General features: G+C 44.3%; 1 protein-coding gene and 1 non-coding gene across 2 annotated transcripts; one reads left to right on the plus strand and one right to left on the minus strand.

Moving 5' to 3' along the window:
* Positions 1-2,517: 2,517 nt before the first annotated feature.
* Positions 2,518-2,657, minus strand: LOC133887580 (small nucleolar RNA Z247). Its single transcript, XR_009903616.1, has one exon. It is a non-coding gene; the product is annotated as a small nucleolar RNA Z247 (small nucleolar RNA).
* Positions 2,658-5,668: 3,011 nt separating this feature from the next.
* Positions 5,669-6,520, plus strand: LOC133886294 (uncharacterized). The gene is made up of 4 exons (XM_062326044.1): positions 5,669-5,802; positions 5,894-6,107; positions 6,194-6,276; positions 6,475-6,520. Exons 1-4 carry the CDS (start codon positions 5,765-5,767, stop codon positions 6,518-6,520), a joined length of 381 nt encoding a protein of 126 aa, XP_062182028.1. The 5' UTR covers positions 5,669-5,764.
* Positions 6,521-24,356: the final 17,836 nt, after the last annotated feature.

Consider the following 24,356-nt stretch of genomic DNA (forward strand, 5'->3'; position numbering starts at 1 on the left):
ACTAGGGGGTTGCTTCATATAAACATCCTCATGAAGAACACCATGTAGAAAAGCATTTTGAATATCAATTTGTCGAGTAGCCCAACGACGAGAAACAGCGAGAGACAATAATAGTCGAATAGTAGTAGGCTTGACAGCTGGACTGAAAGTATCATCATAATCAACCCCATACTGTTGCTTGAATCCTTTAGCAACTAAGCGTGCTTTGTAGCGATCAATGGACCCATCTAGCTTTTGCTTGAGTTTGAAAACCCATTTGCAATCAATAACATTAAGGCCAGCACGAGGAGGAATTAAGTGCCATGTGTTATTCTTGAGGAGGGCCTGAAATTCATCATCCATAGCCTGACGCCAGAGGGGATGCTCCATAGCGGCAACATGAGAAGTAGGCTCAGAGACAGGAGACCGAACCACAGAATACGTGACCGTTCCATCGGTACGGACTTTGGGTTGCCTGATATTATTCCGCAGCCGTGTACCGTACGGATGAGCGGGAGGTGCATTGGCCACAGCACCTGATTGGGTAGCAGTACCTGACGGCGCCGAAGAATCCGCGGTGCCTGGGCTATCAGCAGGCAAGGACCCGACCAAGGGATCCGCGTCCCGAGGCAAGCCAGGGGACCGAGCCCCATGATGACGGCCCAGCGAATCGGGACAAGGCCCGGGCGACGCGGGCACATGATCGGAGAGCGGGGCACCTGGGGCAGCAGTTATGGCAGGTGCTGGTGGCGATCCCGACGCCGATTCACGCGGCAAGGACGCGGTCGACAGCGGCGGCAAGTCTAGAGCAGATTCCTGGGACAGATTTGCTGGATTTTCTGCATCCAAAAAATTAGCAGGCACAGATGTATGCATATGATCACAATCCAAATTAGTACTGCTATTGCCCAAATGCAAGATGCGCAAATCAGGACTGGTGGGATTCGATTGCAAGGTTTGGGAAGGACCAGGGGGATTCCTAGTGAATGGAAAAACATGCTCATCAAAGATAACGTCTCTAGAGATATAGACACGGCCGGAATCAGTGTCAAGGCACTTGTACCCCTTATGTAACGAACTGTAGCCTAGGAAAACACATTCTTTGGAACAAAAGGAGAGTTTTTGTTTGTTATAGGGGCGAAGATGAGGCCAACAGGCACACCCAAAAACCTTTAATAATGAGTAATTAGGCGGTGTATTAAAGAGACGTTCCAAAGGGCACTTGTTGTCGATAACACGAGTAGGAAGGCGATTGATGAGGTATATGGCTGTAAGAAACGCTTCATCCCAAAATTTAAGAGGCATGGCGGCGTGAGCGAGAAGAGCAAGGCCAGTTTCAACAATATGACGGTGCTTGCGTTCAGCAGAACCGTTTTGTTGATGTGTGTGAGGACACGGAACACGGTGAGCTATGCCAAGAGAACGAAAAAATGTGTTATGAATTTTCTGGTATTCACCACCCCAATCGGACTGGACACATTTAATCTTAGCATCCAGGAGACGCTCAACATGCGCCTGGAACTGCAAAAATATACGGGGGGCTTCTGTACGATCATGCATCAAATAGATCTAAGAAAATTTACTAAAATCATCGATGAAGCTGATGTAATATTTAAAACCCCCAATGGATTGAGGTGTAGGGCCCCATACATTAGAGAAAATTAACTCCAAAGGAGAAGTAGACCGATGAATAGAACTAGTGTATGGTAATTGGTGACTCTTGGCTACTCGACACGCATTACAGACTGGCAAAGATGACTCTCTAGCACACGAAATATTATTGAGACACAAAATTGACTGAACTATTTGGGATGAAGGATGGCCAAGCCGGGCGTGCCATTGGGCGTGACTAATGGAACTACTCACAAGGGCGTGCTTGACATCGGCTAGATCAGCCGGCTTGATAGGATAGAGGCCAGACTCACACTGCCCTTCCAGAAGGCTTCTCCTCGACGTTCGATCCTTAATAGAAAAATGCCATGGATGAAATTCAAAGAAGACATTGTTATCACGAGAAAATTTATGAACGGAGAGGAGATGCTTAGAAATATCAGGCACATGTAAAATATTACGCAATGCAAGAGGGCGAGCAGTAGTATTAATTGAAGAATGACCAACATGCATAATCTGCAAACCTGCGCCGTTGCCGACGTGGACTTGTTCGCCTCCATGATAGCGTTCACGAATAGCAAGACGGTCGAGATCACTTGTGATATGGTCGGTGGCGCCCATGTCACTGTACCAATTGGGATCAATCTTGTAGGAGGAGGTAGCCGCCATAGCTGCAGAGGGAGGCTCATCTTGATAGGAGTCGTCCATCCTGTACCAACACTTGACGGCGGTATGACCCATCTTGCCGCATATCTGGCATGGAGTACGAGAAGAATTACCGCAGCGAGCGCACCACCCCGAGTATACGCAGGGCGACCACGACCACGGTCCCCACGCTCGCGGTTCCTCTGCTGACCACCACGACCAGCATAATTGCCCGAGGATCCATGATGCAGCTGCAGGTCGGCCTGATGTTGTAGTTGACGGGCTTCAAACGCCATCAGATGTGCAAACACATCATCAAGCGTGAGTGGTTCACTCTTGGTTGTCATCGAGGTGAAAAAGGGATCATATTCAGGGCCGAGACCGGCGAGGAGATACGCGATCACCTCATCATCGCGCATGGCAGAACCCGCGGTGGCCAGCCCTTTGATCTTACAAAAATAATCTGCAGCAGAGAGATCTCGCTTCTTGGTCGTGGCAAGTTCCACACGAATCTGAACCGTACGGGCGCGAGTGACAGAGGAGTACATCCGCTGCATCGTGTCCCATGCCTCCTTGGACGTGGTAGCAGCGACCACATCGGGGTGGACCTCCTCAGAGATGGAGGAGAGGAGGCCACTAAGGACCTGTTCATCCTGATCATACCACCGGTCATAAGCTGGGTTTGGGACCAGGTCAGCATCGGCAGCAGTCGAAGAGACGACCAACTTGGCGGGTGCGGTGATGGATCCATCAAGATAGCCCATAAGCTTCATACTCCACAGATGGGGGAGGAGCTAGGCGCGCCATATGATGAAATTGTTCTTGGTGAGATGAATTGTAATGGCGTGGTGGATGGGAATTTGGGCAAAGACTGTCGCCATGGAAGATGAGGTCATGTTGGAAATGGTGGAGGGGGAGGAGGAGGAGGAAGAAGAAGATGGGGTAGACATTCTTCAACGAAAAAACCTTGGCTCTGTTACCATGTTAGATTGTATGGCGCTGGATGACCTCTATGAGTCATAGGCTTTCATATATATAGAAGATGTACAAAGGAATGTGTTATAACCGTGATCAATGGATACACGGCAAGGTAGGAGACGCAGCTCCATGATTAGGGGAGACCCTTCCATGTATAGAGATAGACTTGCTATGTTTAACAGCGCCAAGGTTGCTACGCTTGTTAGGAAGCTGAACGCTTGGGCTACGTACCCATGCTCCTTTTCTGCTTCGGTGTTTGCAGGAAGACAGTAGTTCTATTGATTAATAGAGAGGCGCTGCTCTTGGTTAAAAAAAAAACATTTTAGCCTAGACGTCTATAGGCAAATGCCTGCATGCACACTGAATAGCTAGCTCTTCGTACTACTATAAAAATCCTCTTCACTATCGACTTTAAAACCTCATTCACTATCGGTTTTGGAGTCGACAATGGACAACAGACAGTAATAGTCGAGGACTATCTCTGCCGACTTAGTGAACCGACAGTGAATGAGGTTATTACTATCGGCTAAAGGATTTGACCGGCAATGATCAGCCGACAGTGATTCGCTAGAATCACTGCTGGCTGAAGGTTTTAGCCGACAGTGTTTTCCCTCTCCTTTCTCTCTCTCTCTCTCTCTCTGTGTCCTCTCTATACTCCCTCTCTCCCCTCGATCTCTCCGTCTCTCTCTCAATACATGCATACAATAATACATATATTTAATGTAAATCAATAATAAAAGCACCTTCATTAATACATAGTAATGAATACATATTATAAGTTAGGCATCGACAAACACACATATATACATAATAGTCTTACAGGTCACCCCCTGAAAAGTCAGTCAAGTTGAGCCAGTCTAGTATCCCTCTGCCTCTCCCGCGACGAGGACCACGTCTCCGCACTAACAACTGATGGCGTGTGTACGTTTAGGGACGCCGGGGGGCGATGGTGGTGGAGCGGAGGACCCGGCCACGCCTGATCGCCCGCAGCGTCGTCTATGCTCCAGGCTCACCGGCGTATCAAAGACATCAAAGTCTGATGCCTGAACGCCTCTACGGTTTGAGTCTTCGGCCTCCTCCGCAGCACACTGACAGGTCACCTTCTCGTTCTCCTCCTCCTGGGCACACTTATGGGATGCTCCTTCTTGCTCCTCTGTAGTACACAGCTGACGGGCCAGCCTCTCATCCTCCTTCTCCTGGGCATGCTTACGGGATGATGCTTCTTATTCCTCCTTCACATCATCGTTGTAAGGCCATTCTGTTGAAGAGTCGTTCAATGATACCAACTTCGTATCATATATAGTAATTCATATCATTCATTAATAAAAAGTAATTAATATCATTCAATAAATATTGTGTCAATTGGCAAAATATAATACGTTGTCAAGGCCCTTGGTAGCATTCCTCCTTGTCGTGTACTCTCTTCTAGAAGGTATGGTGTCATCTGAAGGTCTCTCATACATGGATGGCACGATCAGTTTATGAAACTCGCCGTTTGGGTTGATAATATGTTCCAAGAAGAACTCGGCCATCTGTTCTTGAAGGGCATATATTTCTGCAGCTTGTAACACACTTGTGCGTAGTTTAAAGCGTTGCGTTTGAAGAATTGAAAGAATTAGTCCTTGAACACGTGTAGAAATTGAAAAGAAGGCATCGATATGTTATTTTATACCTCAATATCATTGAACCTAACAACGTCTCCATTCGGACTAAATGCGTGCATGAAAGTAAGAACATAAAAAGCGCAGAGATTGTTCCCGGGTGGCTGCTTCATACACTTCAAGAGGAAAGGATTCGTCAGTGGAATGAATTGAACCTTTTTATTCAGTAGGAAATACAAGACATTAATATGGATTGTGTACTGGAAAGTCGATTTTTATATCATACTGCTTCCTGAATGGAAAGTGGATAACGCTCTTTTTGCGGTATCTTATGTACGCCCTGTACGTGAATATGAATACCAATTAAACTTAGATGCAATCATCGAGAAGATTAAATGATCGAGTTAGTCTATTTAGCATTTCGATGGGGTGTTGGTAAGTCGTCTTATCTCTCTTTTGTGAGTCAAAGGCAGTGATCTTACTCAAGTCTGGGTGGATGACAAAGAGGATCCAATGAAAGCTGCAGAATATGTCACCATAGCAAATTAGTACTAGAATCGAGTTACCCATAAAATGAGGATGCCCCAGCGCGCAAACACATACTCATAGCTATAGGGTAAGAGTATGAATTTCTTGTATTGGTGGTGAAGCAGACACTTCAATAAGTAGTCCTCGATGAAGTCTGGATTCTTCATTACAAATTTCTGGTTCACGAGTCTAAGCCGAGAGGCGGAGGCAGGGGTGGAGGAGGTGCTTCTATACCTGCTGTTGAGGAGGAGACTGAGTCGCCTCTAGGTGCGGCTGAGTCTGAGTCTGACTCGCCTATACCTACGGCTGCAACTCAGTCTGGGGATGAGGAGGAGCAGGTTGACTAGGGGGGTAGCTCTAGCTCTACTTCTTCTCGTGTGTGGCTGCGTGGTCCTTCGAGCCTCCCGAGGCGACCGGTGCCAATGGCTAGACACCCGCTCATTCGACCAGATGGAGAGAAGTAAATGGCTCTCTCTACTCTCATTATTTTTTTGCCTTTGTATCTTCAATATTTCAACACATACTAATAAATTGCCTTTACACTTGTGCAGGAACTGGCTGAGGGTTGGAGAGGGTGACCACTCACGCCATGTAAACGGCATCCTTGGACTTTTGATCAAGGAGAAGTTCCCTGGCATGGTTACTTTGGGCGGAGTAACCGAGCCGGCATACACATGGGCCCACTATGCAGCCGCGCCGGACGCCCGTGACCGGGAGGGAAGGGTGTTTCCCAATAGAGCCGAGCGGGTGAAGGCCGAGCTGTGGGTAAGTTTCGTTCACACTACATTAGTCAATACTAATCGCATGGAAATTATTTAACTAATGACTGGATCCGTCGCGTCTATATGCAGGATTTTTTTAGATGCGAGCCGGGCTTGGAGGCTAGGGCAGCTGCTGTCATCGACAAAGCTGCTAAGAAACTTGTTAAGGATATGCACTATGAGGCGCACGTCCAGGCCGTGATCAAATTTCACGCGGAACACCTTGGAGCGAAGGTGACAAAAAAGGACGCTAGGACCATATCTCTGACCCGGGAGCAGTACCTGAAGGTAAAGTACAATAAAGCTTATTGTTCCTTAGATTACTAACACTTAATTTCTTCTTCTTATATATCATGCACTTGATTATTTAGGTGCCTCCGGGGTGGTGCGCCGGAGACCTTCCGTGCTGGTTTGTGATTGTGGACAAGTGGTGCGCTCCCGAGTGGGAGGAGAGTCACAATGCTTGCCGGGAAAGGCGATTGTTGATGCCTGGCGCGCCACACCATCAAGGCAACCTCAGCCTGACTGGTTTCGCGGCTAGATGGGTATGCAATAGCATCTGTTGTTCCCAAGCTCAGTTCTCCTTAATTTCTGTGCGGGCGTCCCCTTTATGAATGTTATTGCTTTTCTGTTGCAGTCGGCAAAAAATGATGGTCAGCCTCTCTCCCAGTTCAAGGCTTATGCTTTAGCCCATAAGTCAAAGGCGATGCACGGGGTTGCTTATGACCCGAATGACCCGGCCTCAGCGTACACCAACGAGAACGTCAAGGCTCGCCTGGATGGATACACATCGATGGCAAAGGAGGTCCACGGCCCAGACTTTGATCCGAGCGAGCAGGATCTTGATGGGGAAGTGGTTATGAGGGCGGGAGGAGGCAAGAAACATGGCCGGTTCTGGATTGGCGACGGCACACTCGATACGGCCACCACTCCCTCTCTCTCTCAGCTTAGAGCTCAGAGCACGAGCTCAGGTCCGGGTATACGCCCTCGCCCAGAGCCTACACGGATTGCGATGAACGAAATGCAGGTTAGTTCTGTTTCATTCATCCTCCACTATCTTTACATGCTTTGCATTGGAACGATGATGAGATTGCGATGACATACTGTAGGCCCAGCTGGATGAAGAAAAGAGGCTCCGGCACGAATTAGAGAGATCGTTCGAGGAGAGGATGACGGCAGAACGATCCCAGTGGTATGCGATGATGACGCCCCTTTATGCTGCAATGGGTCAAACTCCGCCACTGATGCCAACCCCTTCTCGTCCACTTGCTCCACAGGCTCCAAACACTGGCGGCAGAACGATCCCAGTGGTATGCGATGATGACGCCCCTTTATGCTGCAATGGGTCAAACTCCGCCACCGATGCCAACCCCTTCTCGTCCACTTGCTCCACAGGCTCCAAACACTCCTGTGAGTTAGTTTATAACCTTGTAATCACCATTATTACCATTCTTACAACCATAGAGTGTTGTGCTAACTATCTACTTTGTGCAGTATCCATCAGAGGGATCGAATACGCCTGGAGCTGGAGGTTCGCACTTTGGTACTCCACCTCACTTTGGTTTGTTCTCCTCACTTTGAAAACTTACTTTTGTAACCCTATATCCATACTTACCATTTCTGTTTACTTTCAAATGCATACTTCTTAATTAGCGTTTTTGCTCCTTAATTGATGCAGGTTAAGGTGGTAATCAAGTGTTGAGTCCGTTACGGCCTGCTACATTTTCTTTTTGTTTGGACTATGTTTTGCTATCTTGTCACGACAATTTGTCATGTTTGTGTCACTTGCGACGGTTTATGTGATGTTTGTGTAATATGCGATGTTTATGCGACGCTTTATGTGATGTTTGTGTAATATGTGATGTTTATGCGACGATTTATGTGATGTTTGCGTAATATGAGATGTTTATGCGACGCTTTATGTGATGTTTGCGTAATATGCGATGTTTATGTGAAGGTGGTAATCTGTGAAATATATGTATATTGTTTTGAATTGCAGTGACATTTTTGAATCTGGTATGGATCAATTGTCGACCTGCTAAATAACAGTTTGCCGAGTGTAACACTCGGCAAACAAGGCTATGCCGAGTGTTACACTCGGCAAAACGGACACGTGTCGCAAGGCTGTTCAATCTGGCATTTTGGATGCCACTTTGCCGAGTGTCCACGGGATACACTCGGCAATGCGTGGCACGTGTCGCCAAACTGTGCTATTGGGGTGCTATTCTGTGCTCACTTTGCCGAGTGTATACACAGACACTCGGCACAGTGTCCTCGTGTTTGCCGAGTGTATCCCTGAGACACTCGGCAAAGTGTCCTCGTGTTTGCCGAGTGTATCCCTGAGACACTCGGCAAAGAGGCCGTTAACGCATTGGCACCGTTAGGTCACTTTTTTTTGCCGAGTGTCGTATTTGGCTCTCGGCAAATATGTTTGCCGAGTGCACGATATAAAACACTCGGCAAACAGTAGTTTGCCGGCACTGTGTATGCCGACAGTGATATGCCGAGTGTTACACTCGGCAAACATGTTGCCGAGTGTTTTAAGGCCTTCGCCGTGTGCCCTAGGCACACGGCAAAGTCTCGAAATCCGGTAGTGGATGCAAAGCATGGTGAGCACCAGCCGCACTGTCACCGGCCCGTCTGCTGCCACCCTCCTTGTCTTTGCACCCTCCGCCTCGCCCCCTCTAGATCCATGAGAAGCGCGTGAAAAAACATAAGGATCAAACAAGCAAGCAAGCAGCCTTGAAAGAGGCAGTAGCAAATGAAAAGAACAAGAGCTCAATCGGTTTCCATCCCCTTCCCATTTTCCTAGTTCCCCTCATAGATTTCTTAATTTTCCAATTTCTTCTATTTTTCTTTTGTCCTTCTCTCTCTGTTAGTTCTCAAGCAGAGAGGAAGAAAACTATGTACTTCTGAAGCTAGGCATACCAACCAATACGCAGAGCAGAGAGTCCAGTAGGTACATCTCAAGGGTTGTTCTTGCATCCTCAAATTAAATTCATTTTTTTACAGAGATTCCAAAAAAAGGATGAAAATAAGATGAATCAATATAAGAAATCATACATTGCTTCGTGCAAAATAGCTAGACTTCGTTCAGTTAAGCTCCAGTCAGTATTTTGATACAATCATCTAATCTAATGCTAGACTGCTAGTAACAGCAGATGCAGATTTTTGTTGATATTTGTTTAGGTTCCTGTTCGGGGGAGAGAGGATTAGAGAAGACATGAGCCATGGACGAAACATAAATTACTAAACGCTTACCTGGTTAGTGGAGACAAAATTGTAGGATGGTAGGGTCTTGTAACACTTTAAATTTTAATTTTTTAATAGTTTAAAATTATACTAGAATTTTAAATAGGAGTTGCAATTTTGTTCAATAGAAGAAATTAATTTCTAAATTTAAATTTGACATAGGTTATATAAGTTTGATGCATTCATGCCGTTGTAGTTGCAATAGGTTTTTATGTGTGGAAAATTTGCAAAAGTCCGCTAGAAGTCACTCGTTTGATACCTCTTTTGAAAAGTAGCTCCAATTCATAAAAGAAAAAGGATTTCAAAATTGATAAAGCCTCTCAGACCGATTCTTTTCCACGGCCCACCTCTCCTTCCTCCCCCTCTCTCTTTCTCCCCGTGTGGGCCGGCCTCTTTTCTCCCTCGCACTGGCCTGCTAGGCTGAGTCGGCCTACCCGCAGCCGTCCGAGCCAGCCCTCCCCACTTCTCGCCGCCAAGCGGGCCTGACTGGAGCTGAGCCGCAACACCCGAGTCACCGAGCCGCCCGGGCGACTGCCTTTCTTCATCCTCCCGCCGCCCACAATTTCCGCCCCCGCTAGTTCAAATCCTACCTCTCCGAGCCGTTTCACTCCAATTAAACCCCGCAACCGCGATCCTCGCCCCCTAATCATGAGCTCCCGATCGTTTCCCCCTCCTTAACCCCTCTCAAATGTGGAAAACTGACACATTTATGGAATTAAAGCCGCTGACCATTTCTCTTTGAATCCGGCCATCTCTCTCTCTCTCTCTCTCTCTCTCTCTCTCTCTCTCTCTCTCTCTCTCTCTCTAGTATATAAGCCTCCCATCCCCTTCTTTGCGACGTTCCTCACCCATTCCACTCGTTTCCCCTCAGTTTCCCACTCGGATTCGTCCCTGGCGCCGGCTTCTTCCTCATCATCAGTAAGACCTCCACTGCTGCGCCATTTCTCTGTGTCCGAGCCACCATTGGTCACGTTTCTTCCCTCTTTGGTGTCGTAGTACCGTCCCGCCGCTTCCCGGCCACTTTCCAGCGTTGCTTGACCTCTTGGAGTGTCACCCCCCGAGCTCAAGCACCGCCGACCGCTCCTCTCCATCGTCGTCCACCCACAACCCCTCTCCTCCGGCAATAAGCTCACGATGAGACTCCCCGTGAGCTCCTCTTTCCTTTGCAAGTTGTCCCTTCACAATTTGTGGCCGTTTGCGAGGTTCTGGCGAAGTTCCGGCTACCTACGCCGCCGTGTCTGCGCCGTCGGTCCGAGCTCTTTTGAACCTCGGTTGTCCGATCTACATCCTTCGGCCGAAATCACATACCACTTTATCCATTCATAATCGATCCACCGTGGACCCTTGGACCAGTCTCTAGGCTATGGTCCATGGGCCCATAAACTTTTTCCACCAGTTTTTGAATTAAAAAATAATTTGGTATTTGATTTATGACGTCATAAATAGAATTTTCAGTATAAAATCAATTCGGTTTATTCTCGAAAATCAAGTAAAATTTGCAGATTAGCCCCTGAAACTTGAAAGCTTAATACCTTTGCTCTAGCTCCGTTTTGGGCGATTTTCGTGCCGAAATATTCTTAGCGACATGTAGAATCTTTTTATAGAGTTTTTATCTAGTTTTAGTACTATATGGTGTACTGTTCTTAGTAGTTTCCATGATGTAGTTTTTCTGGTATGTCGATTAGGAGGTGAGCAGTTCGTGAATCTTCAAGATCAAGTTTTCGAGGACTTTGAACAACCCTCCGCTAAAGGTAAGTGTCCTTGAATATTTTGCCCCTGTTTTAGGATTCATGTGTAACTATTTTATTCCTTCTATGCATGCTTGTCTAAATTGGAATCCTATGTTAGGGTTTACTAGCTTTGTATGATTAATCCTTATCGCCGCTGTTTAACAATGGGTTAAAATATGTAGTATATGCTAGTGCAGTCATAGATGGGGAAAATGTTAATCTTGACTAATATTTATGCAACTAGAAATGGGTATGGTAATCTTGTAGCAATATGGTATATGGATCATAACAGGATGGTTGGTTTAGGGTGGTGCTGAACAGTAGGCTTGTGTTGGTTCCTATGTGGGGTCCTAAAGACCAGTTCTTGAACATGTAACCAAGTGAATCCGCACAACCACGAGGCCTATATGGGTATAGCTATCCAACTAATTAGCCACCCCTCTAACTCTGTGGATACCGTTGGACGGTTGAGTGGCATAAGAGGGGGCTTTTACAGCGATATAATCGTCTGTTAGCGGTGAAACCTCAGTGGATGCCTGCAAGTTTGCGGGAGCTTTGTACAAGCCTTGTAGTGAGACCCTGAGTCCACACCCCGAAAATGTGAAGCAACACGGGAATCATGACTCGTGGGGAAAGTTGTGCAAACTTTGCAGAGTATCAATCTGGTTGATCAGCTGTGCTCACGGTCAAGAGTGGCTTGGACTCCTTCAGGATTAGCTGGGATCAGGGTTTTGGTATAGTTGATCGGGTAGCCGGGTAATGAAATTACCTGGTGAGTTCTTGTTAGTTAGATGAAATCCAATGAGTTGTTCCCCTTATCATAGTTGTGTCTCCTCACATAGTAAATAGGATGTTGTTGTTGAAGTCATATGTTAAAGTTGCTTAGTGCAGTTAATCAGCGTCTAATCTTTTCTTGACTTAGTCCTATAGCATGTTTTTCTCACACTTACGGAGTACATTTTGTACTCACACCTGTTATCCCTTCTCTTGCATTATACCGCTGTTCAGAAGTAGTCAATGAAGCTGCAACATTTGATGAAAATGACTTCGACCTAGAGTTGTTGTTCTAGGCTAGAGTGCCCCCGGTTGGCGCCTGTGGAAGATGGAAGCCCGCTAACGCTGAAGATCTTTAGTTTTGCTGTGTTTTCTTTTAGACCTTCGGGTCCTTTTGTATTAAGTTAAATATGTTATTGTAATAATGACACTGTGATGATACACTGATGATATAACGCAAGTATGAAACTTGATCCTGGCATATATGTGTTGTGCCCGATTTTGTTCCTTTGAAAACCGGGTGTTACAGGTCTTGTCTGCGACCAGTCGCAAGGCATGCGACGCTTTAGCAGGCTGCTGCGGTTGCGCGGGGTTGCCGCTTGTGTCCGTGTAGTGCTCGCGACTGCTGTGAAAGTGGGGCAGACAGCTACAACCCGCCCCACTTGCATCTTTGTGCCACAGAAAAGTTAATCCAAAACAGTTCTCGAGCCGTTTGGGATCGGTAATTTTTTTTTAAAAAAATATCAGTACAACTCATAGACACCTACTCATATCGCCATACTCACGTACTCAAACAATGCCTGCTGAAGACCGAAGACGTGAAATTTGAAGATTGACGAAGTTACCGTAACCATCTCGTTATCGATGAGAACATCATCTACTAAAAAATTCTATCTTAATGTGAAAAAAAATCTGAAGTTTATCCTTAGTGGATACAGAGTAAACCTACCGCCTATGCTAACCACCCAAGTTTAATTTTGGTTCTCGGGCTCGGTGATATCTAAACGGTTATCAAACTGAAATAACAGTTATCACATACGGTTCCTATTAGTATCCATCAAATTTGCTGGACTAAATATCCATCAAATCCGTATGCGTTGACTTGGCGGATTTAGTTAGGTTCGTTAGGTGTGGTGCACGTGTGCATGAATCCGCCACGAGGCTTCCCCTGCTTTTCTTTCCGGCTACCGACTGCTCGTTAGCAGACAGCAGCAACAACTGGGATTCTAGACACCTCACGTCAACGGTTCCTGCCGTGCGCACGTAAGCACGTCCGTGTTTTATACATGCGTACTCTGGGATTGTAAGATCTTACAATTGCAACACTAACGAATTATGCTCCTTTTTTTAATTGTACTCCTTTGTTGTGTAGCTATAATGCACATACTGCTAGCAAAAATAGAGAGAGATAAATAGTTCACATGCACCTGTGGACTGGACTAGATAGTGATTTAATTTGAAGGTTAGGATGATCGGTAGGGGATCCGATCCCGATATATTCTTATCTATATTTTTACTACTATAAAATATACAAATTATGATAGAATTAGATAATCTTTACCGTCCATCCGAGTTAATCTAACGGTCACCGTATAAAGATTCTTCCTATTACTCCTTCTAAAAATACATTTAATCTCTCATTATTTATCTTCATACCTAGGCGTTCATTATTTATCTTCTATATGTCTAAATATATATTCAATCTCTTATTATTCATCTTCCAGACCTATACGTCTAATATTTATCTTCTATATATTCATTGTCGAGTTTCTCCATACCTACAACGTTAGCTTTCTGGAGAGGGTGCACCTATAGAGTACATACAAATCTCTCTTTTCTTATGCTATATTTTTTACTTCTTCAAATTGCTATATCCTAAATTAATTTTTTGTGTCGAAACACATGTGTGGTTGCTAGTGCTGATAGGTGTGTCAAGAATGTCGGCTGGTCGGTTGTTAAGTAGCTCCATTTGGTAGGTACGGAGTAACACGCTGTAGATAAGTATATCTTTTCTTTCCTAGAACTATGTTAAACTTGAAAGAAATATATCCCAATATTACATAGGGGTCTAAAAAATAAAGAAATTTTATAGATAATACAACCAGTACATCACACATCTATCTCATCATTTTTTCTCTTTCCTAAAATTCAGGCACCAGCGGTGGAGATTCCGCATGTCTGGCGAGTTTCGTACTACTACTACATCCCAACGAAGAGCTCTAGCTGTAAGCATATTCCTCTCCATCTTCAGGAGTGTGCAAACGATCGGAAAAGACGAGATTACGTACGTTTTTTTTGTTTCGTTAATCCTCGTGCCGGGGCAGCAGCAGACACGTCCAAGGATTGGCCTAAATTATGCAGGGGCAGAATTGACCGCCAGATATGCGTGCAAACATGCATACTTAAAACATCATATATCCCTGCTGCAGATTACTCGATCTTCAGCAACTTAAACACGAACAGATGCGTTCTGGTGTTACTTGCAACTAATTGGGAGGAGCATTCCAATTCGTTCATATAATTAACTTCTTCACATGGAGCCAGAGGCAGATCTACCGTGGGGGCGGAGTGGATTCAAGCCCTCTAGCGAAGAAGGAGGAAGAAGAAAAGTAATTGGTAGATTTGAATCCGTCATTGCATGTAGCTGTGTTTAGCCGTCGCTTGTAGATGATGCAAGTTCCTCTTTTTTTTCAATGATTTTCTGCCAGTTATTACGTCCATGCATGTCTCTAGGAGTTACCAAATGATCTGGCTCAAATCTCTTACATGGATATGCCTCCGTTGGGCCTCTCTCCACTATAGAAAGATGCAAAAAAAAAAAAGGTAGTAAAATTTTCTAGTATTTATTAGAAAAGAGGACATGCATCTATATTGACAAGTTCATAAGAATGGAACAAACGTACAGGTTAAAAAAATCTAAGTGGACAGCTAAAAAAGCGAGGTTACCCTGCCCCTGCCTGCTACTCTCTTTTCGTTTACTCTTTCAGAAACAGACCAAGCTTTGGCCATACGTCGTCTCTATAATTGTGTTTCTCTGTAACCATATCAAAATACAAGTCTCGCATTTTCTAATTACGATATTTCGATCCCTTGTGAATTGAATTCTTTAGCTAGTCTAGTATTCCTTTTTCCGATGATAGAATCGAACTCATTTTAATTAGGATTTTATGGAGAGATAAGACGTTATGCTTTATAAAAGGAAAGGGTAGAGTGATGTGATCACACTGATCGGATTGACGACCTTTTGATAATCTGAAGCAAGCATGTTCATCTTTTTCTCCCTTTTTGATACATACAAAGGTAGCATCAGGGACGGATCCAATATGGGATGGAGGGGGCTCAAATCCTCTACCTCTATACGCACTTAGAAGCTCCCAAGCTCCATTCAAATTTTAAGCATGGAATAGAAAGAGAAAGAGAAAGGAGAGAGAGTCCTTACTTGGTGGTTTTGAATCCGTCATTAGGTGACATGTACTCATCCACTATATTAAATTCACATTATTTGCTGCACAACTATAGTGTACATACACGAGGTTTAAGTGCCTATATTATTTGGTTATATATCATCATTCTTTTTAGACGAAAATTGGACATAAACATTCTTGTGATCCTTAAAGTGAAAGTTGGGATGTCTATCGATTTGATCCATGTTTTGGAGCTAGGCATCAAAGTGTAGTGGCCTGTTGTGATCATTTCGATCGGGAGGAAGGGAGTACTTCTTTTCCAAAAGGAAAATCCGTACGTACGTACCTATCGCCCGAGTAGCTAGGGAAGCATCGATTCCTTGTTTGATTCCGTGGTACTACACAGTTTGAAGCAAGGACTATTCTTGCCTCGCATGGCATTTCTTTTTAAAAATAAGTGTCATCTGATCATCCGTCTTAGTATGGAATTTTCACCCTTTTAATTGTGCTAATCTTAAGGGCGACAAGTTCTTAAACGCCTCTTTCCTTAATTTTATCCTGGACGCCTATAGTCAGATGCATGTGCGATAAATAGAATAGCTGCTCGAGTGGTTCGAGAAACCTGCAGAATCTCAGCATTGAATTCTGCAACTGCTTGGCCGGTTTGTTCAGTTGGTACAGTATTAGTTTGGCGCTGGATCCAAGAAACAAATCACTCCGCAACTAGTATTTCCTCACTTTTCATTTATTTGTCACTAATTTTTGCTGTAGCAAATTTTATCAAACATTTTTCCTAAAAAGATTTATAAATACTTAGTTTGGCTTCGGATCAAAGACCAAAATTATTCCACAACTAGTAAATATAATCGGACGAGTCGTATCTAAAAAGTGTGTCCATTTTAGTAAGGCAACAGTGACTATTTCATATGAAAATATAGTTACATTGAATCTAATTTTGTTTTCGAGGGACGGGAACTGCGGGGCTCTAGGGACGGAGACGGGGGGGGGGGGGGCTCTGGGGACGGCGAAGTCGGGGAGGATGCGGCAGGGACGGCGGTGTTGGGGAGGATGCGGCGGGGATGGCGGTGTCGGGGAGGAGCCGACGGTGTCGAGAGGCGGCGGTGTCGCGGAGGGCACAGACAGGGCTCAATTTTTCTAAGTGTCAAAGGGCGGACGTCGAGCAATATAATATAGGGGAGGATTTTCACTGTCGGCTCAATTCGAGCACCGGTAGTAAAAGGGTACCTTTACTGCCGGCTCAATATAACGACCGGCAGTGAAAGTGTACTTTCACTGCCGGCTCAATTTGAGCACTGGCAGTGAAAGGGTACCTTCACTGCCGGCTCAATATGACGACCGACAGTGAAAGGGTATTTTCACTGCCGGCCCAATAACTTCACCGGTAGTGAAAGTAGTTTCATTGCCGGCCTATTATGTCCACCGACAGTGAAACCCCTTTCTCTGTTGGTGGCTTAGGGTGAATTTTTTTTTCAAAGTTTCACGCGCACGCGAAGAGACTCGAACCCACGACCTGCAAAAGTAAAACCGAACAAACCACTGCGCTACTCAAGTGATTCCGATTTAATTTGTACTATCTATACTTATTAACATTCTGTTGACCTAAAATCCTAATACATATTTATTTAAATTTGAACTTGCTATATACCAAAATTTTATTTTGTATATACCTAAATTTCCTAGTTCAATTTTCTAATACAATAAATAAATAAAATAAATATGTTCATAACTATAGGTAATTCAACATAAATTGAAAATAAATATACTCATAACTATAGGTAATTTATTAAAAATTGAAAATAAATATGCTCATAACTATAGGTAATTCATTAAAAATAAAAAATAGTAATACATAGCAATAGTGCTAGCTTGTGCTATTGCTAATTCATTATTAAAAATCAAAAATCAATATGCTCAATAATAAAGACATCTTCCACCACAAACTAGAAACTAAAGGTTCAATAACAAAAGTAAGGTATATAAATTGCATCTAAAATAAATTTATACATAGTAATTAATACAATTTAGCTAATTTGTCTTAACGATTCGCCTTTCATTATGATCACGGCATACATAGGAAGGTTCGTCGGTATCTTCCATGGACCTAGGTTGACGTCCTCTCTGAAAGGAGATAGCGCGTCGAATTGATTGTAGTCTTCCTCGTCAACAACATTCTCCACTCCGACAATCCTTCTTTTTCCTTGAAGAACCACGTGGCGCTCCTCCTTGTTAGCCGGGTCTGGGTCCTTTACATAGAAGACTTGCATAACATCGTTTGCAAGTACGAATAGTTCTTCTCTGTATCCAACGTGTTTTTGGTCCACTGTAGTCATACCGTATTTGTCGATCTTCACACCCCTTGGGAGTCTGATCTATTGGCACCGGAAAAGAGTAACCTTTAACACTCCATAGTCGAGCTCCTAGATCTCCTTTATGAATCCGTAGTAGGTCTCCCTATTTCCATTGCTGTCGTAGGCATCTATACGGACACCGCTATTTTTCTTGGCGTTCTTATTATCCTGAGCTCTTGTATAAAATGTATAGCCATTTATGTCATATACTTGGAATGTGAGGATTGTAGTTGACGGTCTGTGAGCCAACACAGTCAACTGAGCACACTCTATCTGCTTATACATCACCTGTCTACGTAACCAGGCACCAAAATGATCTCGGTGCTCTCGCGTGATCCAAACATCGGACTTCCCTGGATTTATGGTGCGTAGCATCTTCTGGTGTTCTTCGACATATGGGTCCACTACAACTGATTATTGCAGAACTGCGAAATGTGCTTGCGTGAATGAAACATGGTCATTTAGTGCGAAATGAGTTTGCACCTATCGTCCCTTTTCCCCTGTAACCTCCTCTCATGGCGAAATACAGGCACACCAATCGATTTGAGATTCATGTAGTTGACGTAGAAATTAATGAACTCCTCGGTTCCCCAGCCCTCGACCATGCAGCCTTCTGACCAATTTCGGTTACAAACATATTTCTTCAAAACTCCCATGAACCTCTCGAAAGGGTACATCTGATGCAGAAACAATGGGCCAAGAATCCGTCTCTCTTTCACAATGTGAACAATGGGATACACCATGATATCAAAAAACAATGGAGGGAACAACATCTCAAGCTAGGATAGAGTCTCGACCACGTCTTCCTGCAGCTTATCTAGTTTGGTCGGATCGATGGCCTTCTGTGATATCACGTTGAAGAATGAACACAGCTTTATGATTGGGTTTCAGACCTTCGACGATAAAATACCTCTAATTGCAGTTGGAAGCATCTGTGTCATCATCGCATGACAATCATGAGGCTTCATGCCAGTTAATTTCAAAATTTTCATGTTTACTAGTCTCTTTATGTTGGCGGAGTAACCCGATGGAACTTTGATTTCATGCAAGCACTTGCACATTGCAATTTTCTCCGTCTTGCTCACACTGTAGCTAGCGAGACCAAGATATTTGTCGCCTTCTTCCATATCTTCGGGATGTAGATCCTATCTGAGTTTCAAATATTTCAGGTCCTTCCGTGCTTGGAGTGTATCTTTTGTTTTGCCAGGTATGTCTAGTAACGTACCAATCAAGCTATCACACACATTCTTCTCAATGTGCACGACATCGATTACGTGTCGAACCACCAAATCCGGTCAATAAGCATAAAAAATAGATTTCTTTTTGAACATAGGAGCTCTAAGATTAGATTTTGGAATCAGTGTACTCCCATGTCCATTTTCAAGAATAACCCTAAGTCCCTTTACCATGTCATATACCTGTCTCCCAGTGCGATGCTTAGGAGGTGATCGAGTCTCAACTTTCCAATCAAAAGCTCTCATGTTGCTGCGGTACGGGTGATTCTTGCGAAGAAATTTACGATGACCTAGGTACACTATTTTTCAGCTATTCTTCAGCTACAAGCTCTCTATTTCATCCAAACAATGCATGCATGTACAATAGCCTTTGACAGTCTGGCCTGATAAGTTGCCAAGGGCAGACTAATTTTGGATTGTTACTAACAGCATTGCGTGTAGGGTGATGTTCTCTCATTTGTATGCATCCCATACCTATACACCATTGTTCCACAGTATTACATGATCATCCATTAATGATTTCAGGTATACATCGATATCGTTGTCAGATTGCCTCGACCCTAGTATCAACACCGACATCATAATGTACTTCCACTTCATACACAATCAAAAAGGAAGGTTGTAGATACATAGAATCATATGCTAAGTGTTATGAGTACTGCTCATGTTGTCGAATGGATTCATCCCATCCGTACTCAACCCAAATCTTATATTTCTCACATCTTCTGCAAATGGCTCATTGTATTTCCTATCATTATTTCTCCACTGTATAGAATCAGCGGGGTGTCTCAGCATTCCATCATCCTTGTGCTCCTTGACGTGCCACCGCAAGAGTTCGCCATGCCTTTTGTTCACGAATAAACACTCCAACCAAGGGACTATAGGAAAATACCACATCACCTTGATGGGAGGCCTTTTATTCTTTCCTTCACCATCGATATCATCACGGTCACGTTTGTACCGTGATGCACCACAGAAGAGACATGCTTCCAAGTCTGCATGCTCTCTGCGATATAACATGAAATCGTTTGGACATGCATGTATTTTCTGCACTTCCAACCCCAATAGGTACACAACCTGCTTGGCCTGATATGTGTTTTCTGGTAGCACATTTCCCTTTGGAAGCAATTTCTGCAAGAACAATAACAACTCTGTGAAGCTTGTAGCAGACTACCCGTTGCTTGCCTTCAATTGTAGCAGTGAAAGCACGGTACGTAACTTTGTGTGCTCCCTCTCGCAGCCCGAGAACAACGGTGTTTTAGAGTCCTCTAACATACACTGAAACTTTTAAAACTCTATTTCATTGGTGAAGTTCTCTTCCCCATCGCGCAACATCTGCTCCAGATCATCGGCGTCGGCGTCGGCCAATAACTCCTCTAGATCATCATCGACCAACGTATCTTTGGTAGGGGGCATATCGGTGTATTCGTTAGCCGGTATTTCGGGTGCACAAGTTTTTGTCTTCTCTGCCAATGAATTGCCCTTCCTGTACGGTCTCAGTTTCATCGTGCTCGGTCCAACGAATATAGCCAGGCATAAAGCCCCTTGGCATCAAGTGGGAATGTATCTGCTGGTGGTGGAAAACTGCTTCTTGTTCTCGCAATCGACGCATGGACAGCACATGCATTGAGACTGTGTATTTGACTTATGCGCCGTGGCTTGTACCAGGTAACAATCCACGCCGTTCTTGTAATTTGCGCTCACACGGCTCGCATCGTACATCTATCTTCTGTCCATCTACAATTATATCATTATTATAAATCCAAATTCATAACATCTAGAAAATTTTACGATCACCAACAAATAAATTACCTCGTCATCTCCTATCGGCAATTGGCCCGGGTTGGAGGAGCCACCTTTTGTATGCTTTCGCGTACGCTTCCGATGAGTATTTGTTGGTGGCATCCCTAGAAATTTTTCTTTATTATTAAACCCTTTTGTAGGACTAATTAAGTAAAAATAAAAAAAACACTCATACATAAAGTTTATATATGGAGCTTGCTAATTAAATAAAATATAAAATATATAATTAGATCTTGCTACATACCTAAATATCATGGAGACCTTTTCTAATTTATTAAAAATCAAAATAAATACTACCTAAAGTCTTCATTCAGGGGCATGCTAATTAATTAAAATATAAAAATATAATTGGAGCTTGCAACATACCTAAATATCATGGCTAATTTTTCTAATTCATTATAAATCAAAAATAAATATGCTCATACATAAAGTTTCTATATAGGAGCTTGCTAACTTAATTAAAAAATAAATATGCTCAAACCTATAGCTAATGTAAATCAATAATAAAGACACTTTCCATCATAAGCTACTAATTGAAGCTTCTGTATAATAAACGAGATATAATTGCATCTACATTGTCTTAAAACATCATGGACATAGGTGCATCTCCATCTTTTCAAAATCTAGAGCAATTTAGCAAATAAAATTCAACTAGAAATGGATTGAAGATGGAGTTACATACCTTGGAACACCTAGGGCATGAGGATTCCTCAAAATTTTGAAGCCACTAAGAACTTGGTGACTAAAAATGGCTGCCACTGAGCAAACAGTGCTCCTCTCTGTTGTGTGCTCGGGTTTGGGGAAGGAGAGGGTGGCTTTTATATAGTCAAGACATCACTGCCGACTCATATAACAAGCTGGCAGTGATACCCTACTATTACTGCCGGTCGGCGGATTAAACCGGCAGTGAAGATAGAGTAGGACATCACTGCCGGCTCAAACCAATAGCCGTAGTGATGCTCTTATCACTGCTAGTTCATAAGTCACGATGACTGTATTTTTCCCGCGCAGCTTATGAACCGGCAGTGATTCCCCATCACTGTCGGCCCATTAGAAACCGACAGTGATGGGCCGGTATATATAGGGGTTTATGTAGTAGTAAACTGATGTGATCACACTGATCGGATTAACGACCTTTTGATAATCTGAAGCAGGCAGGTTCATCTTTTTCTCCCTTTTTGGTACATACAAAGGTACCATCAGAGCAGATCCATCATGGGGTGGAGGGGCTTAAATCTTCTACCTCTAGACGCATTTAAAAGCAACTAAGCTTCCCTTCAATTTTTAAGTATAAAAGAGAAAGAAAAAAAAGAGGCAGAAGCGAGCCCTATTTAGTGACCTGAATCCATCATTGAGCGGTATGTACCCATCTACCATACTGAATTCACATTATTTGCTGCACAACTATAGTGTACATACACGAGGTTTAAGTGCCTACATTATTTGGTTATATATCATCATTCTTTTTAGACGAAAATTGGGCATAAACATTCTTGTGATCCTTAAAGTGAAAGTTGGGATGTCTATCGATTTGATCCATGTTTTGGAGCTAGGCATCAAAGTGTAGTGGCCTGTTGTGATCATTTCGATCGGGAGGAAGGGAGTACTTCTTTTCCAAAAGGAAAATCCGTACGTACGTACCTATCGCCCGAGTAGCTAGGGAAGCATCGATTCCTTGTTTGATTCCGTGGTACTACACAGTTTGAAGCAAGGACTATTCTTGCCTCGCATGGCATTTCTTTTTAAAAATAAGTGTCATCTGATCATCCGTCTTAGTATGGAATTTTCACCCTTTTAATTGTGCTAATCTTAAGGGCGACAAGTTCTTAAACGCCTCTTTCCTTAATTTTATCCTGGACGCCTATAGTCAGATGCATGTGCGGTAAATAGAATAGCTGCTCAAGTGGTTCGAGAAACCTGCAGAATCTCAGCATTGAATTCTGCAACTGCTTGGCCGGTTTGTTCAGTTGGTACAGTATTAGTTTGGCGCTGGATCCAAGAAACAAATCACTCCACAACTAGTATTTCCTCAGTTTTCATTTATTTGTCACTAATTTTTTTACTGTAGCAAATTTTATCAAACATTTTTCCTAAAAAGATTTATAAATACTTAGTTTGGCTCCGGATCAAGGACAAAAAATTATTCCACAACTACAGTAAATATAATCGGATGAGTCGTGTCCCAAAAGTGTGTCCATTTCAGTAAGACAACGGTGACCATTTCGTACACTGAATCTAATTTTGTTTTCGAGGGCGAATACAGGACAGATTTGTTAGATGTGAATACAGGGCGAATACCGATACAAGTGCTATCTATTTTTCTTTAACGTAGTTAGGTGTGAGTGAATTTTAGCTCACTTTTTTGAGTTTCGGATCCACCTAATAACCTAAAAACTACCATACTTACATCCCTATTCGAAAGGTACAATATGCGTGGTTCAATCCGTGGTTTGACACGATTCACGTATTCAGCCAAAAGCTAGCTCTCAACCCCACAAGACAAACTAGGTCAGCATCTTACGGTAACCCACCACAGGTAACTGTTGTGATTTTCTTCCAAATTTTTCAACTGCTAATTATCCAAGCTAATGTAGCAGTAGAACATCGATCTTTACGCAGTAACTGATCGAGTGACTAGCCAGCTGACGCAGCAAGCAGGGACACACGAACGTGGTCGACTCGATCGCTAGGCCTCCGTCACCACGTGAGTGGGCGAGCGGCAGCCCCCGGCATGTGCACCTAGCCGGCCGGCGGCGACGCATGGCATGCATGGAGTTGGACGGTGCTCCGCTTGCGTGTGCCACCATCCGTGCGTCGTGTCGCGCGCCCTGGTCTTGCATGTGGTCCGCAGAGTGAACTCGGCACATGAGGCCCCCATATCCTCACGATTCACGGCGACAGCAGGTGAAGTGTCCAACCAGAGTAGGACGGGCAACGGAGCGGTCCGAGTCGGGTCCCTACGGGTTTACATCAGGCGGGAGCAAATTTTGCCTCGTGGGATCGCCGGCCAGAGCCGATTTGTGTTTGAGTCGGGGCGGGGGTGTTAACAGGCGCTCGAAATGAGTTGAACAGTCGGTGGCCCAAGCGCTCAACCTAGCCCTCCGCAGCCGCCGCTCTCATTTACTCCCGCGCCACCCATCTAGCTTCGGCATCGTGTCGCCGCTCCCGCCCGCAACTTCCACCTGCGGGTCCCTTCGGGTTTCGGGTCATTGCCAGATTGGGGGTCGAGGGTGATTTTCACCCATCAGGTGTTCCGAGAGCGGGTCAAGTTTTTTTATTCAAATATCAAATCGAGTACGTTCTTGCTACCTCCGACATCGACCCGTCCCATTGCAAGACCTAAACCAGAGCCGGCCGGCCGGCCGGCCATCCATTTCTGGCTACCTAACGTACCTGCATACCTGCGGCCGGCCCTTAAAACGCCGAGCTCCCGCTTCGGCGCCGACTGTCACGTACGTCTTTGTTTTCGTGCCGGGGCAGCTGCTTAATTACAGCGACAGGTCGAGTCTGCGTCCAGCAGGGAGGGCTTCAATTATGCATGGCCTGGTGGATTAACATACTTAACCAGGAGGTTGGTTAAACCTGTCGGCCAGGCCGAGACACGTCCCTGCTGTCTGCTGAAATTGAGACATGATTAGATGTACTCACAAGCCAGTACTCGCCCTTGGATCGAAATCTGTCTCAAG

The sequence above is a fragment of the Phragmites australis genome, chromosome 12 (genome assembly GCF_958298935.1).
Source record: "Phragmites australis chromosome 12, lpPhrAust1.1, whole genome shotgun sequence".
Classification (NCBI taxonomy): domain Eukaryota; kingdom Viridiplantae; phylum Streptophyta; class Magnoliopsida; order Poales; family Poaceae; genus Phragmites; species Phragmites australis.